Source organism: Indicator indicator, chromosome Z (genome assembly GCF_027791375.1).
Source record: "Indicator indicator isolate 239-I01 chromosome Z, UM_Iind_1.1, whole genome shotgun sequence".
Classification (NCBI taxonomy): Eukaryota; Metazoa; Chordata; class Aves; order Piciformes; family Indicatoridae; genus Indicator; species Indicator indicator.
In genome coordinates, this window is record NC_072053.1 from 74,251,988 (window position 1) to 74,269,377 (window position 17,390).

The 17,390-nt window shown below is 40.6% G+C and overlaps 1 protein-coding gene across 1 annotated transcript in view; it reads right to left on the reverse strand.

Annotated features, from left to right (window-relative positions):
• Positions 1–405: 405 nt before the first annotated feature.
• Positions 406–17,390, reverse strand: part of SUSD1 (sushi domain containing 1) — a 48,831-nt gene continuing 31,846 nt past the window's right edge. The window contains exons 12-16 of the mRNA XM_054397432.1: positions 15,461–15,554; positions 14,224–14,479; positions 6,976–7,015; positions 3,492–3,585; positions 406–1,277 (exon numbers count right to left, since the gene is read on the reverse strand). Coding sequence (XP_054253407.1) covers positions 1,139–1,277; positions 3,492–3,585; positions 6,976–7,015; positions 14,224–14,479; positions 15,461–15,554 — 623 coding nt within the window. The 3' untranslated portion in view covers positions 406–1,138. The remainder of the gene's footprint in view (positions 1,278–3,491; positions 3,586–6,975; positions 7,016–14,223; positions 14,480–15,460; positions 15,555–17,390) is intronic.

Here is a 17,390-nt window from a genome sequence, read left to right on the forward strand (position 1 = left end):
CCTGTCTCCTACCAATTATGAGGTCTGCTGTTCCACTTTAAAATACTGTCTTGAAACACCAAAAAGAGAAATTACACAACCTAGAGAGACAGAACACCTAACATTATAAAGCCAGCATTTAAAATTCAATAAACAGGTATCATAGATTCAGAGTTGTAAAACACAAAACATAACTTGGAGAAAATGACAGAACTGAGTGAAAGCTAAAACTCTTGCTTCTCTATTTTACCACTTAACAGCATTATTTTGCTTATGTATCTCAAAGCAACTTCTGAACAGGAGTGAAATTAAGCAAAGGCATTCAATTCTTTCTTACAGCAGGAGAAAATGTTAACAGGGAGTAGAACACAGGAAATTGGTTAATTGTACTTTATTCAGTGATTCTAACCAAATATTACACACCAGCTCATTAATCAGACAACAATTTAATGTCTTTACTCAACTGTAATTATAGAACAGAGATTAACATAACTGCACTTAATGCAGGTAGCTCCTTATTTAAATTAGTTCCACCTGCCACTAAGGCTACTGAGCTTTCTGGCAAACTGTCATTTTATAGATTGGTGTATTATTTGAAGTTATTACTAATTGCTATGAGCAATGGTTGCTGTATCTCTGGAACAGATCTGCTGCTGACACTATTCAAATACGACAATTTAATGGCTAACACCTCTATTCTTGTTAGTGAAGAACCATTACCTGTAAGTGACTGCTGAAAATCTTCCACATTTATGCTTGGAAATACCATAGGACATTTTATCTGATGTAAGGGTTGAACTGCGTTTGCTCTCATCTAAAGCAGTAGTTGATTTTCAAACAGTCTCAACTGGAACAGGGGATGACTTATGTAATAAAGTACAACATGGACATTTGCTATCAGGCATTCATGTGGCTAAAATAGCTGAAAGCCTGCGGCCAACACATGGGATGCATGCTGAAGTCTCTGACACAAACCTATTTGTGAGGGAACCCTTACATACCACACCATCTGGAAACAAGGAAGACAATAAACACCCCACTTCCAGTAACAAACATTATTTCAACTGTCCATGCTATAGTCCATATGTGCTGTGCAGATATGTCCACACCCAACAGATGCTGGCTTTGGTAAGAAGAGTGTAGTTCAGGGGATAACACATCAGAGAAGAGAGACATTTTCATTCTCCAGGAATGATGATGTAATCCCTGTTTGTGCCATGTCCATTGTAGCAGATAAACGTACAGCCTCACAGGCCAAAGCAGAAGGTGGGGAATGCACTGTGCTGTGAAGATAAGAGCTGGAAAAAGAAGAAAAAAAACATCCTTAAGCATGGACCTGACAGAACTTGCATCATTCATACTGATGGAATAAATGACAGAATTGCTACAGTTTTTAAAGACTACAGAACTGGTATTAAGTTCTGAGCATTATAGCAGCACAAGATGGTTAGCAGGAAACGTTTCCATAGGATTTGATGACTACCTGACCTGTGTTCACCTTGGCTTTGACAACAGTAATGCCCAGTACAGACAGATCTTCAGAAAGCTGAAGCTTTGGCATTGTCCTTGTGCACTGAATAGGAATCCCATATAAAATGAAGCAAAGCATTAGGAGAAATGAAGCAAGGTGAATGTGTGACAAGGCACATATCCATGGGCTGATGCATTTTTAAAATGAAATAAATTAATAATGTCAAGGAACATCTGCAGTCAGGCTGTGCATTTTGGGAACCCATTGTGAAACTTCTACTCACTGAAGAACAGTTAAAACTGCTGTCAGCAAACACGCTTGTGGGAATTCACAAGCTGTCCCACTGCAGTAGTATAACCTCTGAGGCAGCAGACATGTGGCAAACTGGTGAGCAGTTGAATACAGTGGTTCTTTGTGACAGAAGCTGCAAAACCAGCAAATTTACAGACACCCCAAGAAATAATCCAAGACCATTCACCTGACACCATGGCAAGATCAGTGTAGCTGTAATGTTCCTGACAGATGTTTGCTTAACCTGCTTTTGCAGACCACCCAGAAGCCGCAGTTTCACAGCACTCACAGCAATCTGCTGCCATGCCTACCTCTCCTACTGTCCAGAAGCACGCAGGTATCCTGCCCACACACATGTACTGCAGGCACTACAGACAGGAGGAAGTTGGTCCTTCTGTAATGGCTTTTTGTGTATCTGTGTATCATCCTTCTTGGCAGTCTCTTCTCTGCCAGGCTAAGCAACCCTGGATTACCCTACTCGCAGTTGGATCAGACAGATCTCATGCCTCTCTTGTCGAGTCTCTCTGTCTCTTTCTCCTGCTGGCCCACATCCTTCTTGGAGTACAGTGCCTAAAACAGGACCATGGCTTTACAACTGGACAGGACAGAAGGCTGACTTTGCATCTTTTTTTAAAAATTACATTCTTACTCAGAAATGCATTAAGGTGATGTATACTTAAAAATTAAAAGAGTACTTGTTATTTATGAATATTACAGCTATTCTTTTGAGTACTGTGAAGAATCGCATCACAAATGACATCTGGGTTTTCCCCTCTCTGCCTCCTACTGGAATGGGCTAGCTTCAATTCCTGCCAAGCATTTTGTTTGATGTTCTCTAAAGCAGGAGAGTGGATTCAATAATTTCTCTCTACACAGGGTCAAAAGCCTAAAACACACTTCTTGAACTTTCAAGTCCTAACCTCCAACATTATACCACATCACTGTATGACCCCTGTTAAATGTATTCAATGTACTCAAGCCCGCTTATGGATGTCACCTCAGGTGGGTTTTTTTTGTTGTTCTTCTTTTAAAAGAAGACTGAAATGCAAGTTCAGGACCTAACCTTCTCTACACTCGTTCACAACCGGTTCATATTCACACGATTCTTCCAGTACTGTCTCTTGTCTTAAATAGCTCTATTACTGTGATGCCAATTGATCTGACAAGGTTTTAAAGAGTATTTGTATCTCTCTGTCACATTCTTGACAGACAAACTGAAATAACTGAGGAGCTTTTTACACCAGAGGCCCAGGGACACCCTTACTCCTGCAATGTGCCCTGTCAGGGTCAGAAAGGACCTCCGAAGGTCATCTAGTCCAATGCCCCTGCAGTTAGCAGGGACATCCTCAACCAGATCAGGTTGCCCAGAGCCCTGTTGAGCCTCACCTTGAACATTTCCAGGGATGGAGCCTCAATCATGTCCCAGGGCAACTTGTTCCAGTGTTCCACTACCCTCACGGCAAAGAACATGTTCCTAACATCCAACCTAAATCTGCTCTTCTCTTAATTTCAAACCATTGCCCCTTGTCCTATCACTACAGGCCTTTGTAAACATCCCCTCTCCAGCCTTCTTGTAGGTCCCCTTTAGGTAAAGCAATGAACAGCATTAGTTGCTACTGTAGGAATTCTTGATAATAGCTTCTGGCCACCCAAGAGACCTAAACCAAGCAGGATGGTGAGAAAAACTATCTGAAAAGAAAAATATATGAGTCTTGTGCAGGAGGACTACAAAGTTATTAACAATACATACCGTGCTGCTGAGAATGACAGGAACAGTATAAGGCAGACAGCAGCAACTGACCCTACTCCAACAGCAGGCATGTATTGCAGAGTGGGTGACAAGTCTGAAAGAAAATACCAAACAATTCAAACAAATAAATAGGAAATATCAAAGCTTCAGTCTGGTGACTGAACAACTGAGCCTGCTCAGAGGACGTACTGAAACAAAACTCAGATGTTGGACTTACTGCTCAGCCACACAGTAATGGAACTGCCTATTTAGTAGCTAGTGGCACATTAAGGAAGCAAAACCAAATGGTGTATTTAAAAAACTGATTATATTTCTCTAGTGTCCTGCCTTTTACTACTTCTTTTTTTTTCTTTCCTTTTTTTTTCCTTTCCTTTTTTTTTTAATTTAGCTACTCACTGTCAACTTTTTCTCCTCTCACCACTGGCAATTTCAGTCCAAATCATGTGCCAAGGTATTCTCCAGTGTCAGAAAATCCCAGTGTTTTATTAAGTGGCTCAACACATCTCCTTCAAAATTTTTATGATCTGGGCATGACTGCTCTCCTCCTTTTTTTTTTTTTTTTTTTTTTTTTTTTTTTTTTTTTTGATGAGACAAAATAGAAATAAGCCTGGCAATGACAGCCTTACCCAGAACAGAACCCATTTGAGGACAAACAGAAGGCTTACAGTGATTTGCTGTCAAAATCAGAATTACTATGAACTACTGGTGAAGGTAACCTGAGGAAATAGAAACTCAGTCCCTTCTAGCCATCTTTGGCCACAACAACCCCATGCAGAGCTACAGGCTGGGGTCAGAGTGGCTGGAGAGCAGCCAGGTGGAAAGGGACCTGGGGGTACTGGTTGACAGCTGCCTGAACATGATCCAGCAGTGTGCCCAGGTGGCCAAGAGAGCCAATGGCATCCTGGCCTGCATCAGGAATAGTGTGGCCAGCAGGAGCAGGGAGGTCATTGTACCCCTGTACACAGCACTGGTTAGGCCACACCTTGAGTACTGTGTCCAGTTCTGGGCCCCTCAGTTTAGGAAAGATGTTGAATTGCTGGAGCATGTCCAGAGAAGGGCAACGAGGCTGGTGAGAGGCCTTGAGCACAAGCCCTATGAGGAGAGGCTGAGGGAGCTGGGACTGTTTAGCCTGGAGGAGGCTCAGGGGTGACCTCATTGCTGTCTACAACTACCTGAAGGGAGGTTGTAGCCAGAAGGGGGTTGGTCTCTTCTGCCAGGCAACCAGCACCAGAACAAGAGGACACAGTCTCAAGCTGCGCCAGGGGAGGTTTAGGCTGGAGGTGAGGAGAAAGTTCTTCACAGAGAGAGTGGTTGGCCATTGGAATGTGCTGCCCAGGGAGGTGGTGGAGTCACCATCCCTGGAGGTGTTGAAGAGGGGATTGGACGTGGCACTTGGTGCCATGGTTTAGATAGTCATGAGGTTTAGGGTGACAGGTTGGACTCGATGATCTTTGAGGTCTCTTCCAGCCTTCTTGATTCTATGATTCTATGATTCTATGATTCTATCCCATTTTTGGCATTTATCGAAGATTACCTATTTCTTACTAAGTTTGCCACAGGCACCTAGGCTGCTGGATCTTATTCCTGCAAGATTCTGCAACTCTATTTGTTTTTAAATCTTACTAGTGTGAATATTTAATGTTCTACCTTAACTTTAAGTTCTTGCAAAAATGGTACTTATTCAGTCAAATTCCTATCTATGATCCACAATGAGAATCCAAATGCCTGAATATTTGAAAAGCAGTATCTGTTAACTTAAATTGAACTCCTTTTTGGCTCACCTGAATGCACAGGCACATCACTGGCCAGGCATTCACCCAAAACACTCTTAACTACTGATCTGAAGCACAACAAAATCATTCAGAGCCTTAGGAAGAACCTGACCACTTTACAAGCTTTGCCCTAGCACTGCTCAGTGAAGCAAGCCTTGTACCTGTGTAGTGCCTCTCACATGTAAACTTATAGTAAGTCTGGCAAAATAAGGAATTCCAGACAATAATCCTACAAGCAAAATCTCTTTAACCTACAAGCATGTTCAGTTCTGGTAAAAGTTATACTTGCCCTTGGTGAGAACTCTTCACTTCACTTACACGTGACAGAAAGAAGTATGCTTTTAACAGCTTTCTACCACTTTTTATGACAATTATTTATCATACAATGTGTAGCATTATCTAGATGGCATCTGACACAGGCCCATTTGGTTTAGATTTAATTTACGGATTTGCCTTCCACACAAGTTGAATTATGAAATGCTCCTCAAAGGATTCAGTGAGCCAAAAATACTCTAAGCCTCTCCAGCTGCAGAAGTACATCAGGCCAAGGACAGTGCCTGGCTAGAAGCCTATTCAAGATAAAAACAAATAGCTTTACAACAGAAAGCCACAGGTCTGACTTGTCCCTACTCCCATTTTCCAATGCCCATTTTTTTCATCTCCAAACCAAAATCCACCTATACATAAGACATGCTCTGTAAGCTGACAAATGATCAATTCAGGAGAGGACACTTTCATTCCAAAGCACTGCCTCACTCTCCAGTGACATTACATTTCTTAGCTCCAATTCATTAATCTCTCGAATCAAAAGCAAAATTTAGTTTGTAGGGGACTCCAGTGGTGCCACTTCCCTTTGTCAAGAGAGGTTAATGTTTGCTTTTCACTGAAACATGACAAAATGGGTGAAAACAGCAATTTCTACCATGCTGGAAAGAAGGGAAACTTTAGGGAATTCCAAACTCCCCTGACGTAAACTCATTCACTGGAAACATTTTAGAACCAAAAAGTAAAATGAAGATATAACCATACTGAGGAAGTAACTGGCTTTTAAAATTATGCTCTCATACTTCTGAGGAACTACTTACAAGTACAAAAAATAGTCATACTTTTAATTTTTGTGTGGTGTCTTTTATTTCTCTAAGTTCATACAATGACTTAATTCTTCAAGGACCACTTGCACATACCAAAATAAATAAAGTGGCTTCTAAAAGCTACAAAATGTGGGTTGTTGGGGCGGGGGGGGGGGGCGGATAGTGGTTTTTTTTGGTTGATTGGTTGGTTTGGATTTTTGTTTGGGTCGGTTTGTTTGTGTGTGGTTTTTTTGTTTGTTCTTTGGGTTTTTTTGTAATAATCTTTCAGTCAATACAGAACTATTTTAAGACAGACCTCTAAAATTTCACACCTTCTGTGCTTCAACTTCTTTGTGCACAAAAACTGCTGCAAAGATTTAGGTGCAGTGATATATAGAAAGAGTAATATTGAAAACCAGGGAGAAAATAGAGAATCCATTTTAGAATGGATTACTGAAACCATCTGAATGGAATTCTGAAATGCAAGGCAAAATTTCTGGCCACTAACCTTTCCAATCCTCAAAGTCAACCAAACATTAACACAGAATTAAGAAAGAAGACACACCAGTTATTAGTAGTTTATGCTGCCAAGCAAAGTCATGACAACTTCTGCTTGCTCATCGAAGGAAAAAATGGACTTACGTTTAATTTGTGCCCAAACAGCACAGGACTGAGTTCTCACCTGAAAATGAAAACATAAAATCATGTTTCTCATGACAGACATTTATTATCACTAACACCCTCTGCGTAAAGCAGCTATCCACAACACGCTGTATTTATTACTCTTCGTAATGAAGTTTTTTGTTCCCCTGGTAGCAGCCTCTAGTTTGTCTGAGAAGATTATAAAGGAAAGGTTAGAGATAGAGCTTTGATGAAAGGCTGGCTCTAAGTCTTTCAGATCACCACTCTTACTTTCTTTCCATAACCTGGGCATGTGAGTAACACAGAAGGATCTTTGAAGCTGCTTGGATAAGAATTCAGAATTTATGGAATGCTAAGATAAGGTAGGATATACTGTGTTGAACTTACCTCCAAGTAGAATTTGTATGTTAAAATATGGTACCTATTGGCATGTGTTTTGAATACTAGATAAAAGGTTCTTCCATTTATGATAACTTGCTTGGTAATTTTTAACAAATTTAATTGAATACTTACAGTAGTTGATGTTTACAGTAGTTGAATAAATCTTTATCAGAGGTCTGCTTTTGCAGACTAGTTTAACAAGTTTGGTTTTTTTCACAGTGAACTGGTCTCTGTAGAGCCTTCTCTCACCAGCATTTTACACTCATGCATACACAAGAACTTCTATTGTCCATTGCTTAATTACTGTGCTACTTTCCTGCTGAATGACTTTCACAGATGTTCATAGAATACATACACATATATAACCATAGAATGATAGTTTGGAAGAGACCTCTCAGGACTCGTACTAATTCCCCCTTATCTTTTCCACGTGACTTCTTGTGAAAACAGTCTACATCTCAGAGCCCATCAAGCCTGACCTTGAATGTCTCAAGGATGGAGCCTCTGTCACCTCCCTGAGCAACCTGCTCCTGTGTTCCACCACTTTCAGAGTAAAGAACATCTTCCTAATGTCTGAGTCTACCCTTCTCTAGTTTAAAACCACTTCCCCTTGTCCTATCATTACATGCCCTTAGAAACAGTCGCTCCCCTGCTTTCTTGTAGGTCTACCCCAAGCTTTCTTTTATCAAAGCTGAACACAGTAGTTCAAATGTGGCTTGACAAGCACTTAGTAGAGTGGGACAAGGACTTGTCTCTGCTAGTGATGCCCTGGTTCATGCAACCCAGTATACTGCTGGCTTTCTTTGCCACTGCAGCACACTCTTCACTCATAATGAGCTTGTGGTCCACCAGGTCCCTTTCCACAGAGCTGCTTTCCAACCAGGTAGAAGCCAGCCTGTGCTGCACTACTGGTATATGGTCAAGGTTCAAGGCCTTAACTCATCCTTGTTCAACTTCATAAGGTGCTTGTTATCCCACGTTTCCAGCAGTCTTGCTGCAGGGTAGCTCTCCTGAAGTGTGCGTTTCCCCACTTAGTTGGGTGTTATCAGCAACCTTCATCAGGGTACACCAGATCAATTATGACAATATTAAACAGCACTGGGCCCAATACCAATCCCCAGGGTGGTCACTTGTGACAGGCTGCCAGTCTGAAAAGGAGCCTGTACCCCCTGGGTACAGTCTGTCAGCCAGTTCTCCATCTACTGTATGGACCACTTGTCTAGATCATAATGTATTCGTTTCTCTTGGAGAAGGTTGTGGGGAACTGTACTGAAAGCTTTGGAGAAATCCAAGTAGACAATGTCCATTGTTCACCCTGCATCAACCAAGTAGGTTACTTTGTCATAGAAGCTGATCAAGTTTGTCAAGCATAACTTGCTCTTGGTGAATCTGTGCTGACTTTTCCCAGTCAAGTGCTTCATTTCACTTCTGGTACCCACCAGAAGGATTTGTTCCTTAACTTTCTCAGGAACCTGAAGTAAAACTAATGTAATTTCCTGGCTTGTCCTTTAAGCCATTCTTGTAGATGAGACTGGCATCAGCCTTCTTCCAGTCTTCTGGGACATGCCCTAACCTCCATAACTTCTCAAAGACTATGGAGAGTGACCTCACAACAATGTCAGCTAGCTCTCTTACCACCCTCAGGTGGGTAACACCTGGGCCTGTTGATATTTTAGAAATTAAGCTCCTGTAAGAGTTCATATATCATCTCTTCCTTCACTGACAGTGGGTCTGTGTTGGCATCAACCTGGATTTTTGTTCTCAGGGCCTGGAGCCTAATGGTGTTGGTAAAGACAGAGGTGAAAAAAGCTTTGAAATCCTTGGTCTCTTCAGCAGTATTGATGAATAATTCACATCTCCTGTTTAACAAAATGCCAGTATTTTCCCTCTCTTTCTGCTTGTTGTTTATATACCTGAAGAGTCCTTTCCATCTCTGGCCAACTTCAATTCAGGCTGAACTTTTGCTTTTCTAACTGCATCTCTGCACATCCTGGCAATGCCCTTGTAGTTTTCAATGGATTTTGAGCAGAATCTGGCAGTTAAGCCAAGGGGGCCTGCTGCTCCACCTGCTTCCCCTACCCTTAAAAGAGATGAATCCTGTTTGTGCTTCCAGAAGAGCACTTATGAAAAACTCCCAGCACTCAATGTAGCTCCTTTATCCTCCATGGAAGCTTCCCACAGAACCTCTCCCAGCTGAGGTCTGAGTGAGCTGAAGTTTGCTCTTCTAAAATCTAAAACCTTTCTAAAATTTTAAAATCTACAACCCTTAGTGGACTCAGTGGAATTCCAGACTCCACAATATTGTGATCAGTGCAGCCAAACCTGTCACGAACCAAGATACTACAAAATAGGTTTTCTTTGCCTCTAAGTAGCACATCCTTTAGTGCCTTATTTCTGCTTGGCACATCTAACATTTCTATGAAGTCCTCTACACAGGAACTTGATGGCTGACATGTGAGCTGCTGCACTGCTCTTCCAACAAATGTCTGGGAGTTGAAGGCACCCATAAGAACCAGGTCCTGTTGAGCTGGAGTCTACCATAAGATTCCTCCATTGGAGGTAATCCTGCAGATTTTGACCCAGAGGCATTTGATAAGGTTTCCACAATTGCTGTAGTTGACTTCTCCTTAACACAGTGTCATTCTTCCAGCTCTTCTTCCCTGCCTGTCTTTACAAAACAACCTATAGTCACACATTGTTGTCTTCCAGTTGCTTGAGCTGAATTACCATGTTTCAGCTATTCCTATAGTATTGTAACTTTGTGACTGGGCACAAAGCTCCAGTTCCTGTTGTTTGTTCCCCAGGCTGGATACATTGGTGTAAATACACCTGAGGTAGTTGATACTCTGGTTCTCATCCTGGAAGACAGCCAAGGAATGTTTGCCATAGCTCTGGTTGGCATGGCTTATTCCCCAGCTGGCTGTGAAGACATGAATATTGCCACTTTTGATCCCAGCCCTCGAATCCTTCAGTTTAAAGCTCACCTCACTAAGCTGGTCACCCTGCTGCCAAAGAATCTCTCGCCTCTTCCAGACAGATCGATCTCATCTTTCCATAAGAGGTTATAGTCACTGAAGAACATCCTGTTGTCATAAAAGTCAAAACCCTCAGGACAGCACCAGCCCAGATTCTTGTCGGCAATGTCATTCATGCCCTCATAACAGAGTAGCAGTGGATAGCAGCCTGTGGTCTTGACAATTGCAGCACCATCTTGGCAACATCTCAGACCTCAGGTCAGAAGGCTGCAGACATCTCATGACTCCTTGTCAGGCTGGCAGATGGGCACCTCAGTGTATCCACTACTAAGCACTCATCACTTGCCTTAGTGGTATCCACTGTGTGGTGCTGGTACAGTTTCTCCTTGCAGACCTTGCTCGTGGGTGTCTACATCTGTTAAGGAATCTTATCTGGTTTTGGTTGTAATACTGGAGGGTATAGGCTGAAGCAGAGTTCTGCTTTTGTGGGTCACCAGAGACCAAGGTGCCTCATTCATAAGCTACAGAGCTCCCAGGAATCTCAGCAGCAAAATTCACTGATCTGCACTTCACACTCCATTAAAGTATCAATCCTTTCCTCTGATGAGTCAGCACCTTTCTGGAAAGGTACCAGTGGAATTACTCCTCCAAATACTTGAGTATCCATGGATCTCAAAATCTGTATTTCAACCTGGATATTCACAGGTAACTAAACTGGAGATAGAAACCCCTTCCACAGGTGGACACTTGAAAGAGTTTTGGAGAAAAGAGAAAACATTTTTCCTTGCACATACACCTTTCTCAGGTGATTTTTTTCACTAGGCCAGTTTTAATAGACCTTTCTCATACTAGGGGTCATTTTGATTCCAATTATCCAAAAAGATCACATATTTTTTCCTGAAAAGAATGCATGTCTTCTCACCTTTCACAGCACTGCTCTTACTTCTGCTATATGCACAAACTGTTTGATCCAAAAAAGCTGATGATGACCCTGAACCTATGCTAAAGAAATTAATCTCACGTAGTTCAAACTCCAAAAAGCGGCACTGTTTTTTTTAGCTCATGCCCTTCACTGTGTGCCTTGGCTCTCTGCACAGCATGGAATCCATAAAGCAATCACTAGAGATTAAAATAGGTACCAGATGGGTTTGAGTTATTTAATTAGCAGTATCCCTCATGGAGAAGAGCACTTCCAAGCGTAGACAATTTGTTCCACTTAAGTACAATTTTCATGATAATGACAGCAAATTCTCCTATGTTCTCAAATCCTCCTTTGGTCTCCATGCTCCCTATATTCCAAATGCCAAACCCACTAATATGAAAAATAGTAACTTTCCCTACCTTTGGCTTCCTAATTGCTTTCCTTGTACATCCCAAATGATTTCCTCAGATCATCTCAGTAACTTTTTAACTCATTTGAATGTCCTGCCCAAATTAAGTATGTTTTAAATCCTCCATCTTGAAAAAATAAACAGGAAATAAAAAATGTGCAGCAGGTACCTTTTGCAGGACCTCCAAATGTGAGCAAGGGATGAATGAACGTGGACTCAGTAAAAGAGAACAGCTTACTTGTCTTAACTGTGTCCACACAATTTTATGTGAACTGATTTTCTCACCCTTGCCATAAAGAAAGTATGTCAGAAATAAGGGTAACAAGAAGTCACAACTACAGCATGATTTTGCTGCATGTATGATATAAACTGTACTATTCTCAGCACAAAGGGGGTTGAATCCAGAAGAGACTCTGGAGGATGCCAGAACATAAAAGTACAAGGAGAACATGGGTTCGGAGTCTATGACATATGTCTCTAATGCATCTGTATTCAAACAGAAACTTGTTTACAAATAAAATACACTACAGTAATGCTGATTTCACATGTATTAATAACTTAGGGCAAATCAAAAAGCATACCTTTTTTAGAAAGCAGACTCATAAACATTAAATCTTGTTTCCAAATTCACCTGCTTAAGTAATAGAGATTTTCAGAAACTCTCAAAACTCAAACAACCCTAATTTATAGCTGTGAATTTCCTTTACTTAATACCAGCAACTGCACAAAACTAAGGGCATGAGAATTAAAGACAAACCAGTACCTTTGAGCCACAGGTCTAAGTTCCATTTCAAAGAAGAAGAGGGGGGAACCAAAGCTGTTTGGTATTTGTAGTCCTAATAATGATTTATGAAGGTATGTAACTTTGTGTACTTCATACAGGAGAATGTATATAAAGGTGCTGATGCATTCAAAATGGAAGGAAGCAAAGATCTCTAAATAACAACAGTATTATTCCATTAAGTCAGTGGCCTGGAAAATACAGGTAGCATTGCTGGAGATGAAACATCAGAAAATAATCTGTATGATACAATAATGTAACTTAGAAGCAGTTTAACAAACAGGGGCAGAGATGCATAAGCAATCTGCACTGTTCTGTGCAAGAAAAGCCTCAACACAAGTGAAAACATGGCATGCTCCCCAGTATCAGAAAATACTGAAGGGAAAGAGCTAGGAAAACCAATGTATAAAATCCAAGATTACATAAATGGAATTCAAGGAATTTAGGAGTGCTTCAAGAGGCTAAATTTGAATACATTCGACTCATTAACAACTCTGCTACGTACAGTCAATTTTTCTACAGAATACATTTGCTGTCCAAATTCCAGGATATTTTAAGCTAATTTAACATTAAAGTGAATGATTTTCAAATGTCATTTCTGCTCTTATACCCTCACACATTAATAAAAAATTTATGATAAACAGACTTGTGTCAGCATCAGAAACCACTTTATCTGTGCTATAAAACCCTCTTTGACTACTATTGTAGATGCCTCCTAAAATTTATGCTGCACAGATTAGTAGATATTAGTAGATATTAGTAGCAGCTATTACATGTACTTATTTTATTTTGATCACTTTGGACTGGGATGTACAAGAAATGAGACATACATTTCTTAATTAAAGCTGGTTTAACTGACTGAGATTTGGGCATAGGATTCCAAAATTGTAGAAAATAATTTTTAAGTGACTCACAGATCAGCTTTTGCTGATGCCTCCTTGTTTTGTATAGTACGCATAGAGCCCCAAAACTCTGTTTTAATTTTTTGGTGTGGCAGGGTGAAGTACTATTTAGGTGTTGGGGTTTTTTTGCAGTAGGGCTTGTTTTGTTCTGTTTCTACATTTGACATTCAGGAACCCTATGCACATGAAAAATCTGTCATCTGGCCTATAGGAGAAAAATTTTCTACTGCTGAATGTTATGAAAAAACTAAAAGCGGTTGACCTGTAAGACAGATGAGTGGAAAACTAGTGGCATAATGGCATCAAGGGAGGCAAAACACTAGAGAACAAAACATGTAACTGTACAATGTAGAAACTTTTTGTTTCCAATTGAAATATGTTTACTTTCAAATGACAGGGAAAAAAAAAATGCTAGCAATATATTTTTTTCCACAAGTCTCTCCCAAAGGAGCTGGAGTTGACATTCACTGCTACAGGAATGGTAATGCACATGAGATTTTTCCTTGTCATTTGGAGAATTGAAATATTTTCATATAAAACATTCAATTAAAAATTAAACTGAGTGAATTTCAGATTCTGTTATTAATTTCTGTCAGTAAATTCTGGTCCAATAAACATGCCCTCAATTACTAAGGGCAATGATGGTCCTTCACTTTCATTTTTTTCCATTGTTTGCCTTTTGGCAACCAGAGTTGCTCCAACATTATTATGATAAAAGTATCTGTAAGGAATTACAAGATTAATTTTAAAATCTTCGAACTTAATCTGTCAACTTGCAACATGACAAAAAATTTAACACTAAGCTACATTTTCTTTTATTATCCCCAGCAATGTTTCATTCAACAGGCATAAAGAAAAGGTTTTAAAACATCCATTACCTTATTCCACTCACTTATTATTCTCAAAAAAACACAATACTCTTCTCCCAGCTTTAAAGGAGCATTGTAAAACTTCCCGTAGTAATGTCTGTCTCCAAGAGCAATTGACATGTTATCAGCAACATCCTTCGCCCGAAATTCAGCTGCCACATATCCTTTACCGTCAGTGGTGTTACTAAAGAAAGTTGCAGCAGCAAAGGAGTCACAAATAAAAGTGCTTTGCAAACCCAGAGGAAGTACAATCACTTGATAAAGACTAGAGTGAAACAAAAAAAAAGACCAAACATTAGCCCTCATTTTGATGTACCAAGCATGCAACATTCACGTTGTCTATTAGCAGCCTCTTAAATGCTTTTTTACTATGAACACCCAGTACTAGCACTTCTTACACTAAAACATTTCTCTGTGTGCTCCACTGTATTTCAAACTAAAACCACTGCACACACAGCATAGAGCTGGCTCTCCTCATCACATGCACACAACTTTGTGTTTATTCACGCTCAGAAAAGTATCAGAGCCATTACAGCCTACCTCTTACTCCTCTCATCTAACAAATATTTCACCTATGAAACAATACATCATTGGCTTCTAGAAATTATTTATTTCCCTGAAACAAGGATAGATATCATTTGTTAAAATTTAATCATGTCTGTCTTCAGACCTCTCAAAAAATGTTTCATCCATTTTACCCAACCATAAAGGACTAATTGTTAAGGCTGCTACATTTGCTACTTCCTAAAAGGTTGTTACATTCAGTTACAACTACCCTTTCCTTCTATTATAAGCAGCATTTAGTATGGTGCAAATAATTTTTAGTAGTAATGTACTAATATGAAAACACTACTTCAGAATATGAATAAATACCATTTCCTCTGGTTCCTGGAAAAAAAATATGTGCTGGCTGCACAAGTTTGCTGGAAAAAGAGAAATTATATGGGTAGAGCTTGGATCCATCTGTAAAATTCACTGTGACTCCATTATGGCTAAAGGAAAGAAAACCCCAGACCAACAGTGAAAAACTCAGGATTTACCAAATCCAAGATTTTGTTTCAGAAAGTAGGGACCAGTCTGAAGCCAAAGGAGTCTGAAGCTAAGGGAGGAGAAACTAGGAGTTACAGCTTAAGTTTTCTTCTCCCATTGCTAATAAAAATAATCAAATCTCCACAAAAAGTTCCAATATGTAAGTAACATAAATCTGGGGTTTTTTTGAAAGGGTCAAGAGTGTACAGACACAAACCTGATCGGTCCATTTCGATCTTCTGCTTTCCGGAGTCTGAGCAAGGGTGCAGAACCCTTTACTGCAATAAATTCTACATCTGGGAAAGGGGGATCTAGAAAGTGAACAGACAGCAGTGCTTCAGAGAGGTTATAGAAATATATCAGGCATGAGGATTCCTAACTATTTTTTCCCAAAATATTTCTGCTAACTGAGCCTCAAACCCTTGATAGCTAAAGTCTGCAGACTATGTTGTCTGGTCAAGAAAAACATAGAGGAAAACCTAGCACAATGTCATGATAGACCAAATTCAAATCCCTGTACTGAAGTATATCTGCTAGCTGAGAAAAACAGAGATGCCCCAAAATGATGGCAGATCACAGAGAAATGAGACAGGAAAGATTTGTTGAAAGCAGTAATAGTATTTATTAAAGTAACTGAAATGGTCAAGGAGAATATAAGGATAAAACTCCAGGCACACAGCCCACTACAAGAAATAAAATTGTATGAACAAAGGAGACTCTATGAACGCCAAAAAGCACTTTCCAGAAGCCAAATGCCTTAGTTACTGCTCACATTCAGCTAGCAATATCCAGTCCCTTAAATTGGATTTCAGTATGGGTACAGAGCTCTAATTTGGTTTAGTGTGAATCTGAATTAAGGCCAAAACTGAACAAACACTCCTGAATCTAATTTCAATGGCAATAATGGCAGCTGCACAGGCTGAGAATGGTGCTATGATAATGAAAATCACCACTATCAGCATAGAAATAAAAATCAGAAGAGCTTCACTGTGCACAACTGAAGGGGCAGAGTGCAAAGCAAGGATACCATCTATACCAGAAGTCCAAAAAACTTAGTACAGATATGGCTAGGTATTTTTGAAAACTGGTTTAATCAAGCTGCTGATACTCAGCTGAAGAGTAACAGATGCAGTCATTATACACACACACACACACACAAAAAAGGCCACAGAGCACCATTAAAAAGAATACTCAAGGACACAGAGATACAAAAGAAAGCCAGAGTGGATTTGCTGAACATCAGGCCCATCAGGCAAAATCTTGCTGACATCCATGCAGCTGGAATATGGGTAGCTGCACATGTATAATGAAATACACAAAAATCATTAATTCAGCAGGAGAAAATCAGGCTTCATAGAAACCCTGACAAAATCAGTAAATAACTACTAAAGAGGGAGAAAACTTTCAACCTGGGAAAAGACAGTATTTAAAGAAGGAAGGAGATGAACACATGCACAGAAAATTATTATTTAAATCTTCCTTACAGACTGGCCATGTCTGGCAATCCGTTTCATGTGACTCCCTCTGCTTACTGCAGCCTTTGTTCTCCTGCTCTGTGGCTGAATGTCACACCACCCTGTTCATCACAGCAAAGGTGTGAAGTCCACAAGGCAGAGACAGAAAAATGCAAAGGGAACAAGTACCCAGCACTGTGCCACCAGCCAGGACCAGCTCTGTTGGCAGTGCTGCGCTTTGTCTCCTGTGGGTTTGACTCCTGTGCTGTGTGAGACTAAGGGAAATTGCTCCCCAAGGCAGAAAGTCTTTGGAGTGAAAGGTTCCTAGGGAAGGAAGAATGAAAGCAGGGAGATGTGGTTTAGGGGATCTCAACTGCAGCCCCTCAATCTTCAGGCCACCTGCCACCATGCCCACCAGTCAGAGTAAATCACAGCCATACCACTGACATGAAGGCAGCTTCTGCACCAACAGGCATTTCTGTGTCAGAGCAAGGTCTGGGATGGTGCTGATTCAAGTGGCAGATCACATCTGGGCATCAAGGAGAAAGCATACCAGGCAGGGAAGAGCTTTGTGGGTCCCTTCCTCTGCAAAGCCCCAGGGGCTGCAGTGAGGTTGGGGAGCATGGAGACTCCTGTGTTATGTCATGAGTAGGACAAACAGAAGCTTCATTGAGGGGCTGCTGACACCCGACT